The sequence below is a fragment of the Heterocephalus glaber genome, unplaced genomic scaffold (assembly GCF_053883595.1).
Source record: "Heterocephalus glaber isolate CG9 unplaced genomic scaffold, H.glaber_assembly_v1.0 deba00001481, whole genome shotgun sequence".
NCBI lineage: Eukaryota > Metazoa > Chordata > Mammalia > Rodentia > Bathyergidae > Heterocephalus > Heterocephalus glaber.
Genome location: NW_028258317.1, coordinates 30,522,873 through 30,541,176, shown reverse-complemented (window position 1 = coordinate 30,541,176; position 18,304 = coordinate 30,522,873). Strand labels below are relative to the sequence as shown.

The 18,304-nt window shown below is 40.7% G+C and overlaps 1 protein-coding gene across 1 annotated transcript in view; it reads left to right on the top strand.

Annotated features, from left to right (window-relative positions):
• The window catches only part of Mtap (methylthioadenosine phosphorylase), a 48,739-nt gene that overhangs the window by 21,118 nt on the left and 9,317 nt on the right, over positions 1 to 18,304 (top strand). The window contains exon 5 of the mRNA XM_004838350.4: positions 15,801 to 15,903. Coding sequence (XP_004838407.1) covers positions 15,801 to 15,903 — 103 coding nt within the window. The remainder of the gene's footprint in view (positions 1 to 15,800; positions 15,904 to 18,304) is intronic.

Below are 18,304 nucleotides of genomic sequence, written 5' to 3'. Positions count from 1 at the left end.
CAAAATAGTCATCTTTCATTTGTGATTAGGGCAGTTGTGGAAAGCAAAATATCTTGGTCTGAAACTTAAATACCAAAAGAATGAAAGTTTTGTTTTCTATTTTTGTTGTACAGTGACAGATTCCCTGACTCTCCTTGTCCTAAGCCCCAGGCTCCATATGAGACATTCTTCACAAATTAAAACTTAAAAATATGTAGGATGTTTGTCTACAGTAGGTTTTCTCAGTGTCTTGGGCTCTGGCTTTGGTGTCTTGTGTCTCCTGCTGTCCTGGGTTTCATGAATCATTTCTTCTACCTGTAAAAGGTCCATTTTGTCAGAACCCTCAAAGCCTTATGCAGTCACAGATGGCTTTTCCAGCGGGGTCTAAATCTAGAGAGTGTGGTGCAGGGATTAAAGTCATGCAACCACTAAACCAAGACACTGATTGGTTTGATACCACCCTAATCCTGGTAGTCTGGGTAAGATAAAAAGACAGAAAGACACCGTTAAGGTTCCCTTGTTGCTTTTGCTACCTTGTGGCTACCATGAACTGTTTCTCCTCTGTGAAGCCCATCTGCCATGCCATCCTGCCTTGGAGCCAGCTGATTATGGACTGAACCTCTGCAAAGTGTGGATTAATAAATCTTTTCCCCTTTAACTTTGGGTGTCCAGTATTTTGTCTTAGCAAGGAGAAAAATAACTAACACAGATTTAGGTATCAGGAGTGGAGCCATTGCTGTGACATTACCTGGCTATGTGGCTCAAGAGCCTTTGTAACTGGCTTGTGGGAAGGGGGAAAGTTAGGAAAGGTTCAAAGATGCCAGCTGAAGAAGTAGAGCAGGAACACCTTAGACTGTACTGTATGGGAGATTCTGGTTACAGCTCAGAAGATCAGAAAGCCAATAAAGATGTGGCTCAGGTTTCTGCTGGGAAGAAGGGCTGCATTGGCTACTGGACTCCGGTTGGGATTTTTAGCTCCTCCCTTAGCCTTTACATGTGCTTTTATTCCAGCATCTTCTCCTCTTCAATCTCTTTGCCACTCACTATCCGAACTGCCTTATGAGTTTCTTGCTGATTGATTCCACAGTTACTTCCTCTTCAGGTGGTAATAGTAGTTTCTACAAAGGGCTTTAAAAAGACAGTGTCTTCTCTGAGTGCAAAAGTTGTAACTTTCTACTTTCAGCCCAGTGGGATCAATGATGGGTATTTTCTGAAGCCCAAGGCTTGTCATCCCTTCTCTCTGCCTGTGGCTTGGCAAGGGCCCTGGGTAAGCCCAATCAAATTGTAGGGTGCGACTTAGAAATTTAGAAGCTTGACTGCATTTGCGTGGCTTTTGTTTTGTTTTTGCTTATCAATCTTACAGCGAAAGGTGGCTTATGACCATTCCACTTTCAAAGCGATACATTAAGTATCACATAGGAATGATTTCTACTGAGTTTTTTTTCCATTGGAGCAAAGCATGACTGTTTCCCTGCTAGCTGCCTTCAACAAAGTGTGAGCCGTTTTGTCTCTTCCTGGGTTCCTTGTGACACATGGCCCTCCATTTTCCACCCAACTATTGTTAGATACTGCTACAGTCTTTTGTCTATGTAAACTTGATGACATGGCCTGTTTTCACCACAGAGTACTGTCACTGCCAGGATATGGTCAAGGACTGAAAGCAGTTTCTACATGTGACCTTTCTCCTTTGTGCCATCAGTCTTCATTATTACAGAAACTCAATTCACTATGTTTAGTATGCAAGTTTAAAAAGAAACTAGATCTGTAAATTGTTTGGAAAGATGTTTCAATTATATTAAGCTTAAGAAAAAAGAAAAATCAGTCTAGTAGGACCTGCTTCTGTCACTTTCAAAAATATCTCAAGGTGAAACTTACAAACATAACAGTAAAGGAAGAAGATAGGATTTCTTACTTTTTCATAGTTGGCCTTTGTCAGTAATGTTTTGCAGATATTTTTTACAATGAGAAAAATACAGGCAAAAAATGAAGATGAAAGAAAGCAGCATGCAATTTCCAGTGCCATGTGGTTTCTGTAAAGTGTGGTTAACACGTTGACCTGTTGTGCCTGTGGCCCCTACTTAGGTTCTTAAAGAATGCAGCGGAAGCAGCGCCACCGGGGAAGTGAGGACATCCAAATTCTTTCTTGGCTCTGCCCCCAAATTCCTTTGTCATTTAGTATCTTTACCTCCTAAATGAGGGTTTTGGGATTGACTCTTTAGAATTCTGGAGTCTTCCCTCTGAAGATTATTTTCTGTAGCTTACTCTCTTGCTAGAAGAGTCAGAAGAGGCTTGAGTGCACTTTTGTGATGCCTCCTGACTCATCAGGAAAGTCCCAGTGGTAAGCACAGTGCTGAAGGGTCAATTATGTCTGTTTATTTTCCCTCCCTGAGACCCAGCCCTGCCTTGGGTTTCCCCCATGATGTCATCATCTAAAACAGTGGCCCCAGGTGGGGGAATGCTCTTGATATCTCTTTCCTCCCAGGCACAGGTCAGTTCTGATGATTAGTCTTGGAGATTTATGGTTAAGAATTATAGGACCCCAGGACTGAAAGAAAAAAAAAAGAATTACAGGAGGTGACTTTGCTCTTTCTTCCATTTCTATCATAAGTTGTTAACCCTTACTGTTCTCATAGCTTCCTGCCTATCTTCCTTACTCTTAGCTGAAAATGTCACCATCAACTTCATAGAGAAGATAAGCGTTAGGCATACACTCACCATTCTCTTTCATACTCCCATTCTCCTGTCTCTGCATCCGTGTTCTCATCTTGCTAAGTAGGATCGACTATTTCCCTATGTGAGGTCCACTCTTGGTTCTTCTCTGGAACCTAGTTCTGTTAACTACTCTTGCATGTCTTGTTAAGCTTTGAGTTTCTGCTGGGTGCCACAATCAGTTAATTTACATATAGTGATCATTTCCCTACTTTATAGTTGAAGGAATTTAGGCCCAGACGTTGCTAGGAAGTGGCCCATGTGGGATTTGAACTCAGGTTCTTCTCCAAAGCCTGTTCTCCCAGCTGCTCCTCATCTGTATGCTTCTAGCTTTGCTCTCCCAGTGAGATCCACCCTGGCTGTTCAATTCAGGATGAGGTCCTCACCCTCAGATACCAAGTTTTGTAACTTGGGATTAAATTCTCTCCCTTGGTGGTCTCCTTGGCCCTCTCTTCTCCCTCACACCCTGCTTCTCCACTTGGGACATTGGTAGCTCTGGAGGCACAGTCCTTCAATGGTCTTCATTGGGAGCCTCTGTCACTATTGTATCCAGTTTCCAGATCATGCCATCTGGTTTACGGTGAGTGCTTGAGCCCACTTTCTCTTTTCTGTCTCTGCAGCCTTCCTCTGTGTCAGTTCCCTACCTGATGTCCTTCCTCTTTTCAGCTTCACCATCCTCAAAGATGGTTTCCATACTTCTCCCTGGAACTGTAACAAATTCACAGACAGTCAGTCACAAGAGTGCTGGAACTGTAACATAAACAAGAGCTCTGGGAACCGCCCATCTCCTGCCCTCTAGGATTTGATGGAACGAGGGATCAGCCCTAACCCACCTAAGATTGATGAGTTAATAGCATTGCCCAGGGAGAAATAATGCCCTTACAAGCTTTTTACACAGATCTCACCCCTTCCTGTAGTTTGATGTAACTTCTTCCTAGTTTCTTTTGTCTTTGTTTTTGAAGATCTTTGACAAATGCTTCAAAATTTCTTGTCACTTTTGTAGAAATAGTTTCTTCCATGACTTACAACCCAGGATTCCTGCTCCTTTCCCTTCAGGCAGTGGAATATTGATGCTTATTACCTGGTCTTCTGAGCATGAGATCAGGTTTATCTCTAGATAATTCCAAAATGAAAGAAAATAATAAGTTCTTAAACTATGTCAGATGTTGTTATACCCTGTGAATAAGAACTTAGGTAACTTTTGTGGTTGAAAATGGTTAGGACCCATTTTAAAAGGTAATCTGACCCATTAATGAAGTTTAAATGTCCACGTCTTTCCAATTAGCCGTCCCCTTTTGCAGTTTACAATTCTAAGAATAAAAACACCAAATGATGCTTTTTTTCTAGATTTCTATACCAGATGTGTGCATATTTTTCCCCAACTGAGCAGCATAAGACAGTGGTTAAAAACCACAGGATTTGATAAAGCTACATATATTGACCAGGACCAGGTCAGTGCTTATGAAGCTGCTCAGTAACATCAGGAAATGCTTTTGTGGCCCTTACCGTGTTGCTGACTCTGCTCATTATCATAGCATCCCGTACACACTTTAAAATCCCATTTTACAGCTGAAAATACTTGGGCCCTAAGATATTATTATTACTGCTCATGTCAGAGTTAGGATGTTTTGCGTGTATTTCTGCTGAGCCTGCTTTTTAGCAAATCTTTATGAAATACAATAAAAAATAAACAGGTAAAACTCTATAACCTGTTTGTTGTTGTGTCATTGCTGGGTATAAGCATCTTTTTTTTCTTATGCCACTGTAAGCAATTGAGGGCACTTCTGAATTTGGAGCAATGGGAAGATTGTAATGATGTTCCAAATTCATAACTTCTCCATTCCTTGTGGCTAATAGAGCAGACCCACTCCACTTCTTAGTCTGTTACTGTTCTGTCAGAATTCCCACTATCTCATTTCTATCCATGCACAATATTGTTTGCCTCATCTGTACAGTGCCACTGGTAGAATCACTTCCCCAAAACTCAGTCCCTTAATTTTGCTTTGCCAGTAAATTAATTGACAAATGTTCCAGAATGCTGGGGCTTACTGTAGACACAAACCTTGCCTTACGTACTTTCTTGTTGCTGGGATAAAACATCTGACACCCAAAAGTTAAAGGAGGAAAGGTTTAATTTTAGCTCACAGTTTGTAGAGGTTTCAGTCCATAGTCAGCTGGCCCCAAGGTAGGGTGGCATGGCAGAGGAGCATTGCAGGAGGGTCATGGCTAACAAGAAACAGTCCATGGTGGGCAGGCAAAAAGCAGCAAGCAGCATTCATTCTTTCATTCCCTTTTTATTCTATCCAAGCAACAAGCCTGTTGGTTGGTGCCACTCACACCCAGGATAGGTTTTCTGTCTTCAGCAAATCCATCCATTCATCCACACCCAAAATTATGCTGATCTAATTAGATGACTAATCCAGTCATAGCACAGCCATAATCCAGTATTCCATGCCCGTGATCCAGTCATTCCCAAAAGCCCCACCTATGAGCACATAAGGCTTTGGGGGACATCGAGATACAAGCCATAACAAATCATATTCTCCAACCACCTTAGAGGTATATAGTTGCATTTGCCTCTACTGAAAGACAGGTGTTTCCCCTGAACTTGTTTGCAAACCTACATTTCCCAAAGGGAAAAAATATTAAAAGATTGCTGTCTTCTAGCTAACTCCAAAGTCTTGAAGAAACAGCCTTCCAATCAGTGTTTCTCAGAGCTTTTTCCCACTTTGTATCTGAAAGTTCTTAGTGTTTTCTCCTTGGCTGTCTTGAACTCACTTTTCTTGCCGATACACAGCATAATTTTGTGTCTTTCACTCTTGCATAGGCAATGTTTTTATTTGTATATTAACTTTTCTTAACACATATCCCTGCTTGGCAATCTCAAGCAAATTGGGGGTGATATCTTTGACTTGAGGCACATCAAAATGCATACTCTGAAATTGGCAGAAGAGGCAGTAGGCGGAAGATTTTTCATGAGTAGTAGTACTAGTGTCAAGCACTTACATTGTGTTACCTCATTCATTTCTCATGTAAACCATGAGGTGGTAAGTGGCTTTATTCCCATTTTAAATATGAGAAAGCTAATATAGAAGAGAAAGACCACAGTGACATTTTCAATGATAAAGCCAGCTTGATCAGTCAGTCCCTGGAATCTGTTTTCCAATGGAATCCTAAACTAATGAGGACGTAAAAATCAGTCTCCTCACCTTGTTAGAATGGTTTACTGGTTGAAGCAAGAGTAGAGGCAGAACTACTTCAGCTGCAGTGCTTTACAGCTGTAGAAACCATAACTGGGTTAAACTTATCTCCAGCTACCGAAGCACATATATCAGCTTCCTGTTGATAGTGTAGCCAGTTATCACAGACTTAGTGCTTTGAACAACACACAATTTCTTATCCTATAATTGTATAACTTAGAAATATAACATGGGTCTCACTGATTTAAAAAGAAAAGAAAAAATGTTGGCAAGGCCACATTTCTTTCTGGAGGCTTAGCAAAGATTGTTTCCTTGCCCTTTTCCCTCTCACATTCCTTGGGTTATGGCCCCCTGTCTGTCTTCAGAGCCAGCAGTGGCAGGATGGAATTCTTCTCTCGTCCCATCTCTCTGATGTCACCCTTCTGCCTCTCTCTTCCACATGTGAGGAATGTTGTGATGACATTACTGCCATGTGGTTAATCCACAATGATCTATTTTAAGGTTGGCTTCTTAACAACCTTAAATCTATCTGCTACCTTATTTCCTTTAGCCATGTAAGATAAAATAATCGTAGGTTCTGGAGATGAGCATATGGACAGCTGTGACTGTTAATCATGTCATGTTACCTTGATTAGATTAAATGCCAAGGAAATCAGTAAAGCGTGTTTTGGGGTGCCTCTTTGTTTCCAGAGATGATTGGCATATTTGCCAGCAGGCTGAGTAGGGAAGACCTACCCCAGTTGTGAATAGCACCAACTTGTTCTTAAATGCAGTAAAAGGGAAAGAAGATGGAAATTGCTGCACTTTGAAGAGCACCATTCTGATTGAGTGGGTGTGTCTTTTGCCACTGTAACCTGTGGACGTCAGACTATTTTCTTTACCTTCGAAGTATCAGAGCCGTTCCCACTCCACTCCTTGTGGTATTGGCCTCTACACCTCTGCCTGTGGAAACTAATCCTGTTTTGCCTGTGAAACCAGGGAGAGTCATTACCTTCCCTACTGTAGTTACCAAGCAAGACATTGCCTGTGCTTCTCAGGACCTTCAGAACCCACTTTTGCATCTAGGCCTATAACCAATCTCAAATCTCAAAGGCTTCTAAAGGTGACGTATATCATTATATTGTATACCTAAAATGCACCAATAAAGGTGAGGTATACAATGTGACCCATGAGGAGGTATGCTGCACTCCCAGAGAACTTCTTTTCTTTTTTTTAAAGAATGAAGAATATTAACTGAGGAAGAGATAGCTCCTGCCAGAGAAGGCCAGGAAGGGACACCTGGAAAGTGGGTTGCCCCCCACCCCAAGAACTTCTTGAGTTTTCTAATTCTTACAAACCGATCTGGGGAACAGGTATAAGAATCAAATTTGAGATAGGACAGTGATGGAAGGAACATAAACCTAGATCAAGGTGAATTTCTTAGTATGAGCCCATTGAGCAGAGATTTTTTTATTTAATGTCAGTTCATGGAGTTAAAAAAAAGATGCTAATAGTTTTATATATTGGTTGACTAAAATATGTACCCAAAGGTGGCCAGCTGTCAATATGCTGGAGATTACTGATATTCCTTGGTTTACTGTTGATGAATTTCAAAGGTTCAGGAAAGTGGAAATGCTGGAGTGGATTTTCCAGGTAAAACCTACTCCTCCACACTGGGAGAGGCCAGAAAACATACCCTTTGCTACTACCATAAGAAACATTTAGGGGGTGGGGGGACAACATCCTTGAATAGCTGTGTCATTTCTTTTCTCTGTATGCCAGACCTTATGGTAGGGACCATAGTCACTCAATTAGGAAACTTAAACAGGATGGATAAAATTGGGTCCTGGTTTGGAAGAGGTCAAGTGTCAGCACTCAACTGCCAAGGCAACATGGAGATACTTAACATAATATCAGAAGCAAAGCAGTGATTGGAATGACCTGGCTCCTGTAGACTTACGTTCTCAAAAATGAAATAGAGGGCCAGGGATTTAGCTCAGTGGTTCTGCCACCTGCCTGGCAAGCACAAGGTCCTGAGTTTGATCCCCAGTACCAAAAAAAAAAGAAAGAAAAGAAATAGATAGGAAACCTACTAAATTTTTACTGGATTTATATAAACAAAAATTTCAGGGGAAATGAACAAAATTCTACTTCAAATCATTGCAACAGAGAGTCATGTTTCTTAACTCATTTCCAGACTTGAGCCGATTTACAGACCCAGAACCCTTTGCATGAAAGGAAGGTCAGGTCTCCCTGAGGAAGGATCCTGCTACTTCACCAAAATGTTACACTGTTGCTCTTTGTCCCATTCTACCCTACAGACTCATATTGCCGTTTACCAGGTAGCCATACACTGGGGGAAAGGAAATGGTCAAAGATTTTTCGGACTGCTAGACCACCCTGGTTCTGAACTAATGGCTGACTCCAAGAGACCTGAAACATCATTGTAACCCTCCAGTAAGTGTAGGGGCCAATGGAAATCAAGATGATCAGTGGACTTACACCCAAGGTCCAACTAAGAGTAGGACCAGTGCATCCCTGAATCCACCCTGTAGTTCTTTCCCCAGTTCCAGAGTTCATAATTGGGATAAATAAATATACTTAGTACTTGGCAGAATCCCCACATTGGTTCTCTAACCTATACGATTAGACCTATTATGGCTGTAAAAGTCATATGGAAGCCATTGGAGTTGGCTCTACCTGGGAAAACAGTTAAAAACAATACAGAGGGATTTCAGGATTTAATGCCATGCCCTCGTCAAAGATGCAAGAGTGATGGTTCACACCACATCCCCATTTAACACTGATATTTGATCTTTGCAGAGGACAGACAGATGGATCTTGGAGAATGATGGTAGATAGCATAAATGTAACCTAGTGATGACGCCAATTATGGTAGCTGTACCAGATCACTTTCCTTGCTCCTGGTTCCTGATATGCAGCTATTAATTTGGCAAATGCCTTTTTCTCCATATATATCCTTAAGGCCATACAGAAGACATTTGCTTTCAGCTGACAGAGGCCAGCAATACATCTTCACTGCCCTACCTTGGGGGTATATCACCTCACCAATCCTGGGTCACAACTTGGTTTGCAGGGATATTTATCGCCTTTCTCTTCTAAAAGGTATCACACTAGTCCATTACACCAATAACTCTCTTAGTTAATTTCTTATCACAGATAATACCCAACACCTGTAACTTAAAGAAAGAAGTTTATTCTGGTTTACATTTCTGTGCATGTTTGGCTGGCTTGAAGGTAGAAATGGCATGGCAGGAGGGTCTGGCCATGGAATTCTACTCATGTCAGGGCAATCAGGAAGCAGAGAGAGAAGGAAGAAACCTAAGAGGGAGATACACTTTTATAGGTTACTCCTCCAGTGATCCACCTCCTAACAGCAAGTCAGCTATAGTGCAACTATGAACCAGTTACCTTCCCAAAAGCCCCATCTCTGAATACATGAGGCTTTTGGAGGACACCCCAGCTCTAAACCATATCAGTGCCTTTATGCTGGTCGGATCAAGTGAGCAGGAGATTGCAACCACTCTGGACTTGTTGGTAAAGCATTTCCATGTCACAATGGGAAAGAAATCCAGCTAAAATTCAGGGGCACTCTAACTCTGAAATTTCTTTTGTGTTGTTTTTTTTTAACTCTGAAATTTCTAAGAGTCCAAAAGTGTGCGATGCAGGCATATTCCTTCTAAGGCAGAGGATCAGTTGTTGCATTTGCCCCTTCCTACAACCATGAGAGAAGCACAATGCTTAGTGGAACTATTTGGTTTTAGAGGTAACACATTCCTCACTTGGGTGTGTTACTCTGGCCCAGTTACCAAATGATTCAGAAAGGTGCTGTTTCAGAGTGGGGCCCAGAACAAGGGAAGCCTCTTCAACAGGTCCAGGCTGCTTGGAGACTGCTCTGTCACTTGGGCCATATGATTGAGCAGATGCAGTAGTATTTGAGGTGTCGATGGTAGAGGGGATATTGTTTGACACCTTTGGTAGGCCCCTGGGGAATCAAAGTAGAGGTCATTAGGGTTTTGGAGAAAGGCTGTACCATCAAGTGCATACAACTACTCTCCCTTTTTGAGAATTAGCTCCTTGTCTGCTCCTGTGCCTTAGTGGAACCTAAAAGCAATGAGATACCAGGTTCGGATGTGGCCTGGCTGCTCATCCTGACCTGTGTCAGACCCCAAGATGAACTGAGCAGGTATAAAGGCAGATGTGCACAGCAGCAATCAAATGGAAACACTATATAAGTGATTGAGTCCAAGCAAGTTGTGAAAGCACAGGTAAATTACATGAACAAGTGGCACCAGATACTCACATTCCTACTCCTGCTATACTGTCTTCTGTACCCACAGCGTGCACTACAGCCTCATAGAGTGTACCCTATGATCAGTTGGCAGAGGAAGAGAAGACTAACCTGGCCACAACCACTGCTGAGTGTCTGATCTGCCAAGAGCAGAGACCAGCACTGTGTCCCCAGTACGGCACCATTCCCTGGGCTTATAAGCCTGCATTTGCCTCCCGTGCATGTAATGCTTCTGCCAAAACTACCATCCGTGGGCTTACAAAATGCCTCATCTACTGTCATTGTATTCCACACCGCATTGCTTCTGATTAAGGGTTGCACTTCAAAGCCAAAGAAGTATGGCCATGGGCTTATGCTCATGGAATTCACTGGTCTCACCATATTCCCACCATCCAGAAACTGGATTGATAGGATAGTGGAATCCCTTTTGAAGTTCCAAATACAGCACCAGCTAGGTAGCAATATCTTGTAGTGCTGAGGAAAAGTCCTCCAGAACTCTTTATATGCTCTGAATTAGCATTTGGTATACTTTGAATCTAAAATTAGGTATGAAGTCTAATATGTTTGGGAGATGATGTTTGGAAGGTGATTGGACCATGGGGTTACTATACGCTCATCAGTAGGTTAATACATTGATGAGTTCACTAACTGAATATTCCCTCTCTCTCTCTCTCTCTCTCTCTCTCTCTGCTTTCTTGACATCATAAAGTAGGTAGCATTTTTCCACCAGGCCCTTCTGTCCAGAGTTTGCACTTTGGAGTTGGCTGACTATGAATTGAACCTGTGAATGATTGTACCTGAACATGTGGTTCTAAAGCCTTTAGAAGAACTATTTTGTGAGAGGAGCTTGGAAAGGTTTAGAGATTCTAGCTAGAGATACCTTAGAATGCTGTAAGCAAAAATTAAATGAGGGAATCAGGCTGGAACAGAATTCTAGTAAGACTATAGGCAGTACAGTTCAGCTGCAGGATTTAATGTTTGCCCTGCTGATTTTCAGTCTTGCTATTTCTTTTTATTCCTCCCTTTTGAAATGAAAATATGTACCCTGTGCCATTGTATGTTGGAGATTTAACTTTCTTTTTTATTTTTATGACTCCTTGAGCCTCAGAGACCTTGAACTTGAACTTTTCAGCAGTGCTGGAACTGTTAAGAGTTTGGCAACTCTTAGAGCCATACTAAATACATTTTGCGTAATGAGATGAATAACTGTCTTTGAGGGCCAGGGGCAGAATGTTACAGTTTAGATCTAAAACCTCATGTGTTTCAAAGGTGATTGGACCATAACAACACTGTACTCATCAGAGGATTCATCTATTGATGAGTTCAGTAGTTGAATGTAGTTAGGAGGTGGGGCCTGTTTGGAGGTGTGTCACTGGGACATCTGAAAAGCTGTATTCTTGTCCACACCTACTCCCTCTTCTCTCTCCTTCCTCGCCACCATGAGGTAGGCAGCTTTTCTCCACCCTGGAGTTTCTTCCCTTTGAGCCTTCCCATCACAAACTGAACCTACTAAAACTGTGCTCCAAAATATAATTTAATTTGTGGGTTTGAGGTATTTCTTACTGACAGGAGGAAAGTGACTGATACAGAGTTCAATATATGGTTCTGTTTTACCTATAACCAGGATTCATAGGTCCAGGAATCAAGGGTAGAAATGGGAGTGGTACCACTCAGCATTACCCCTAGTGACCCACTAGCAAAATTTTTGCTTTCTTTTCTTGTAACCTTAAGCTCTTTTAGCCTAAAAGTCTTAGTACCAGAAGAGGAAAGGCTTCTGCCAGGAAGCACAACAATGATTCCAGTGAACTGGAAGCCAAGGCGTCCCTTTGGCCATTTTAGATCCTTCATGCCTCTGAGTCAGCAGCCTAAAAACAGAGTTAAAGTGTTGATGGGGGTGATTTTTTTTTCGGTACTGGGGATCAAACTCGGGACCTTGTGCTTTCGAGGCAGGCGCCAGAACCACTGAGCTAAATCCCAGGCCCCCCCCAACTTTCTTTATTTCTTTTTTTTTTTTTTCATGGTACAAGGGATTGAACTCAGGACCTTGTGCTTCCAAGGCAGGCGCAGTGCCACTCATCTAAATCCTTGGCCCGATGGGGTGATTAATCCAGACTACCAAGAAGAAATTGGACTTCTACTCCATAAAGAGTTTTACAGCGTGCAGGAGATCCTTTAAGATATTTCCTAGTATTACCATGCCCTCTTATTAGGGTCAGTGGGAAACTACAACATCCCATACATTTTCATATGTATGCAGGATAATTGTGTCGTGTTAAGCATAATAATGAACTTGCTTTTCTATTTGGAGATTAAGTATGGCAGTTGTCAAGTTGACATGGCTGGATTGTGACCTTTAATCATATGTTGGCTTGACTGGGTTAAGAAATATTTAGCATGTTAGTAAAGCACATTTCTGTGTGTATCTATGGGTGTTTCTAGAGATGATTGGCATGTAGGCTACCGAACTAAGGAGAGGAAGACCCACTGTGGTTATGGGTGGCAGTAGCCAATAGGCTTTTAAAGTGAATGGAATAAAACAGAAAGAAGAAACAAGTTGACATGCTTTGAAGAGCTCCATTCTGCTTGAGCAGGTTTGTCTTTTACTGCCCTTTCCTGTGGATGTTGAGTCCAGTTTCTTCGGCCCTTCAGTGCAAAATCATACCAGCAACTCTCTAGGAGGTTTCAGGCCTTTAGTCTCAAACTGGGACTGTATCCTTAATCCCTCTTGTTCTGTGGCTTCCAGCGTCTATCAGATCTGCTCCTCTAGAGAACCCTAACCAATATAACATTTTTATGGAGAGGGGCATTATTTCACCATAAAATAGAGACTTATTTCATCACAGTCCATTGGGATATAGCCACTGAGATTTTTGAAACCTGTTTCCATTTTAGAACAAGGGTGTGTGTATCTTAGTCTGTTTAGGCTGCTGTAATGGAATATCATCAACTGGATAGCTGCTAAACAAATTTCTCATAGTTTGTGAAGCTGGGAAAAAAGAAAAGTTCCCTCAGTCTTCTTTTATAAGGGTACTAATATCAATTATGAGGACTCTGACTTCACAGTCTAATCTCATTCTCCTAATATATCATTACCTTCAGGGTTAGAAATTGTGCCTAAGAATTTAGGGGACACATAAACCTTCAGAGCATAACAATAAGAGTGTTATCATACTTTATTGATGAAAAACTCGATGAGATTAATAGTTCGCCCAAGACGCACTCAGTGATAAAATTCAAATCTTTGGACAAAACTACATTTCTTTTTTTTTTTTTTTTCATGTCACTCAGAAAACTGCCCAAGGTTGAACTGTAATGGTCAATATAGAAGAGCTATATTAGCTAGAAATGGGAAATGAACTTGCAGGCTTAGGTAACAGTGTCCACTCATGAAATGTGCCTGGCTGGTTTATTCTAGCTTCTGACTAAAATGCTCTAATTTCTGTGATAAAGTCCCCCAAAGGAGGACAAATACTCTTAAAATTACATATTTCATTCAATTTCTTTTGGAGGTGTTGTCCCCTTTCCTCAGCTTGGTTGTAAATCTGTTGTTCTTGATCATAATCTCACTCAGCATTAACAGTGTCTTATCATTTTATGCTGTAGATGTTTATTGCCATTTATGGGATTTAAATTTTGATCATTAAACATTTCACTAGATGTATAGATGCTTAATGATGTGAAACAGTACAAAGAGATGGGCAGACTGTGAAGATGGATTTATTTCTTATCTCCACCTTCCCTTCCAGTACCCTGACAGGACAGCCCCAAACCATTACAAACATAGATTTGAAAGCCCTCACTTCTTCCTCTTCCAGGCTTGTGTGCTCTGAACCCTTAGCTTGGTGCTGGCTCCCATTTTGTCTCTATCCCAGATCTCAATTGTGATCTGCTAATCTGGGTTATCTGGACCTCTTGGTTCACTTAATCCTCCTAAATGGAGAATCAAAAAGATAAGCGATTTTCTATAAACCATATACCTAGAAATTAGGGACCTTTGTTTAAAGAGAAAAGTGTAAATGTTTCTCTTGAAAGAGGGAAATAAGACTCTAGTACCAAGTATCATGTGTATGTAATATAATATAAACCATAACTTAATACATGCTTGCCTTAAGGTTAAAAAGTTTCAAACAGGGAAGAGTAATAAAGGCAAATGGTAGGAAGAGACAAGGCAGGCAGAAAGATAAGATGAGGTTTGGCTACACGGACCCTGTTAGGGGGTAGCCACTGGAGGTTTCCTTGGTGGCACTTTCATAATCACACTTGCAAGTGAGAATACAGCAAATACTTGACTCCTTGAAAGTTGAAACCAAGTTGAAGCTGGAGTTAAAAGTATGGCACCATTTTGTTGGCTAGTCTGCTGGAGAAAACCTCTGTTGATACAAGCTGGAAGAGGCATTTGATCTTTTCTTTATCCCCATCTGGATTTCTTTGGGGGTTAATTTGGCCTTTCCCTTGAGACAAATGTGACAAAGGGTTGGGAAGAGCAGGAACAGGGTTCTGATTTTTCCAGAGCACCGAGACCTCATCTCCAAGAAAGGTGGCTTTGGTGCCAGCTACTGTCACTATTTAGCATATGGTGGTTGAAAAGCAACCGGTTAATTTTGGTTAGTAGGTATGTCAGCTGTATAATCGAACCAGGAAAATGATTTCTTGATATTGTCCCCCACACTCTCACCCCTGGAAAAGGACATCAGATTATGTGCTTTCTCTTGTTGGCTTTTCATTGTCCTGTCCCTCCCTACCCCTCACCTCTGTGGGAAAGTTGGAGACTGTCTTTCCTTAGTTACTCATGAGTTCTAGTTTAGAAAAAAGTAATGGACATACAAAGTAGTTTGTTCTAGAAACTTCTAACAAGAAATTTCTGGCACTGGGTTAATTTTAGCCTCTCTTTTGTGGATTCAAAAATGTTTTACCAAAAAGCTAGATAATTAATTTCAGCGGGTAGAGGAACAAGCTGCATGGCAGAGGCAGACTCCCAAATGGGACAGAACAAATAAATGGCTGCTTTCCTTAGTGGGTCAGTAGCCTGGAAAAGTATGATTGGGATTCAGTGTAGAAAATATTCTTAGAAACATGACCATTAAATGCAAAGTAATGACCTTATCTGAATTCTGAAAGTAACAAAGTAACTGTTATTTTAAAATATATATATATTTTTAAGACATCAGGGAAATTTGGATATGATCTAAATGGAACCTTGAGATTTGCAACCATGAGAAAACTAACAAAAAGCAAGATAAAATTTTGGAAGTTGGTAGATCTGAGTGATGGGTATTACCCTGTGATCTTCTGCATCTGTGATGATGAAACCTTTTCATACTGACTTCTCAAGTGTTTACCTGGCCTCCCTGAGGCAATGATCAAGTTGTGCCTACAATCCCAAGTGGTCATACTTTAATTCCGGTTGTATAGCACATTGTCACCAGCCTATAGCCAGTAAAGCCAGACACCATGTGAAGCTGCTTTATTAACAATTGCCTTCATCTTTTCTAGAGCTATTAACTCTGGAGTGTAGACCAAGATGTTAACCTAGGTACAGGTGGTTCACCAGCCCTTGGAAGATGGAGATGTAGCTGTTTTAAAAAAACAAAACAAAAAACTTTCACTTTATTTTTCTGTAGGACCACCAGCAGACCTCAGACCTTCTATGATGGAAGTCATTCCTGTGCCAGAGGAGTGTGCCATATTCCAGTGGCTGAGCCATTTTGCCCCAAAACAAGAGAGGTTTGTAGTCTTTCTGAGGTGTACCAGAAGAGTTCATAAGGGCTTGGAATGACACAAGCAGTTAGATCACTTGGCTGAGGAAGTGGACCCTCTTCCTCCATCAAGTTTGCTTTTTTATGCAAATTTTTTGAACAGTTGTTTCCCTCTGCTAATAATGCCTCTAAGTTGCAACCTACCTTTTTTGATAAGTTTCAATTTTGCTGTTAGGATCCCTTTCAAATACTTTGGTGTTGGATAGCATATTAATAAAGAGTGGACATTCTGGAGCCAGATCACTTGGGGTCAGGTCTGTTCTCTTCAATTTAATAAGTGGATATAATTGAGCAAATTATTTGCCATCTGGGCTTCACAATCTCACTGGTCAAGTGGAAGTAATGGTAGCATGCACCACCTAGCACTATGTGAGGAATTAAAGAGGTAATGCAGAGTACCTTGCATCATGCCTGTCAGTAACAGAATAATATCTGATAACTGCTTTTATGAATTAAGTTATTATTGATAATCTAAATGTGATCAAATTGGCATCTTTTGCTTTGACCTGAGTATGTCCATTACTGTGCAGCTTTTTCTCCAGCATTATATCAGAAGTACAGTGGCAGCTGCATAAGGGCCAATGATGGCACTTTATAAGGTGAAGCATCTCAGCCTGAACTCTCAGGGAATAAATAAGGTCCATCACAGCTCAAAGGTCTTACTGCTTGGTCCACATGTGCTACTTTCTTTACAATCTTAGGATTGAAAGTCAAGTACAACCCAAAAGATCAAAAGTATTCTCAGAATCAAACTTCCTAATAAATTCTTCCTTGTAAGTTAACTTACAGAATGTACCTACCTGAATATGTTAGTCATTCAGGTAATTTAATATCCACATATAGAAAGTAGACAATTTCTTTTAGCTTTCATGTCAGTCCTATAATGTTGGGAAACCAGTTTCATTATAGCAAATACCAAGGACACTTTAACCTTACTCTGGTGTCAAAGAAATAGACTCCAAATCTGGGAGTGGGGCAGGTGAGCACTGTTGTACATTGCTTCTCTATGATGACTGTGAGAGTTCATTTCTCACTTTTTTTTTTTTAAATGATGGATAAAGCTGGACATGGTGGTGCTTGCCTGTAATCCCAGCACTTGAGAGGCTAAAGCAGGAGATCACCATGAGTTCAAGGCCAGCCTAAACTATGTAACAAGATCCTGTCTCAAAAAAACTAAGGGGAGGGCTGGGGATTTAGCTCAGTAGTTCTGCTGCCTGCCTCACAAGTGCAAGGTCCTAAGTTCGATACCAGGTACAAAAAAAAAAAACTAAGGGGAAAAAAATGATAAGTGAAGTTTGTATTTGTGTATATAATGTGTGTTTCTGGATAGTTATCAGCAGAAGATAGCAAAATGATGCTAGTCTTACCTCTGAAACAAAGATCTGTCCAGTACAAAACGAAGTGGGAATAAATTTTTGTCTATTTCTGTCTGGGGGCAGCTTGGGAAGAAACAGTCTAAAGAGAGAATATAATATGCACGTTGATATGAAATCTAAGATCTGGTACCAGGCAGAAAGTTGTGACTTAGAGAACTAGGACTAGATGTGAGTAGGAAGTGCTAACAATCTATATAAAGCACATGTCACTGTAACACTAGGATGGTAGTTTCTAATAATATAATGTAGGTTCCCTTGATGCCAGAGTAATTCAAATAGTAATTAATGAGTTAAGCCAGAAATCCCCCATGTAAAGACTGAGAGAACACTAGGAAGGCAGTTGAAGAAAATGGCCAGAGTAAACTTTCAGAATGTTACTTTTTTCTTACATACTCTAATAGAGATTTTAAACTTTTATCCAAAAATGTAAAAAGTGGATGATTCTGCCACTTAGCAATTATCACTTTCAACACCAATGTAATCTTTCACATATTTATTTATTTATTTATTTATAAGGAAGGATTATCACAATGTCATTGTTAAGTGGCAAGCAAGTAATTAAAATTTTTACCATATACTACCATTTGTGTTAAAATCTATATATTAAAAGATGAATGTATAAATATTTATATACAAATAGAGTATTTCTAGAAAGCTAACCAAAAAACTTGTAAGAGTGGTTTTTCTTGGAGAAGCTTCCTAGGACAGGGTGGAAGAAATATTTCAAAATGACATCCTTTTGCACTAGTTATATGTATTGCATGTTCTGAGAATGGTGTCACTTTTAGTCATATTAAGAGATAAACTGATTTCTCACGCATTATATTTAGCCTGGTGATCTAATACTGTATTGCTTGTCCCCTTATGAGGATTATAGTGGTTTCAGTAGTACCATTATGATTACTTAAGACAAGAAAATGAACTCATCTTACCCTCAGAACTGAAGTTTGACCCTGTAGTGTGTTTTATCGGTTCTTCTGGGAGTATAAAGGG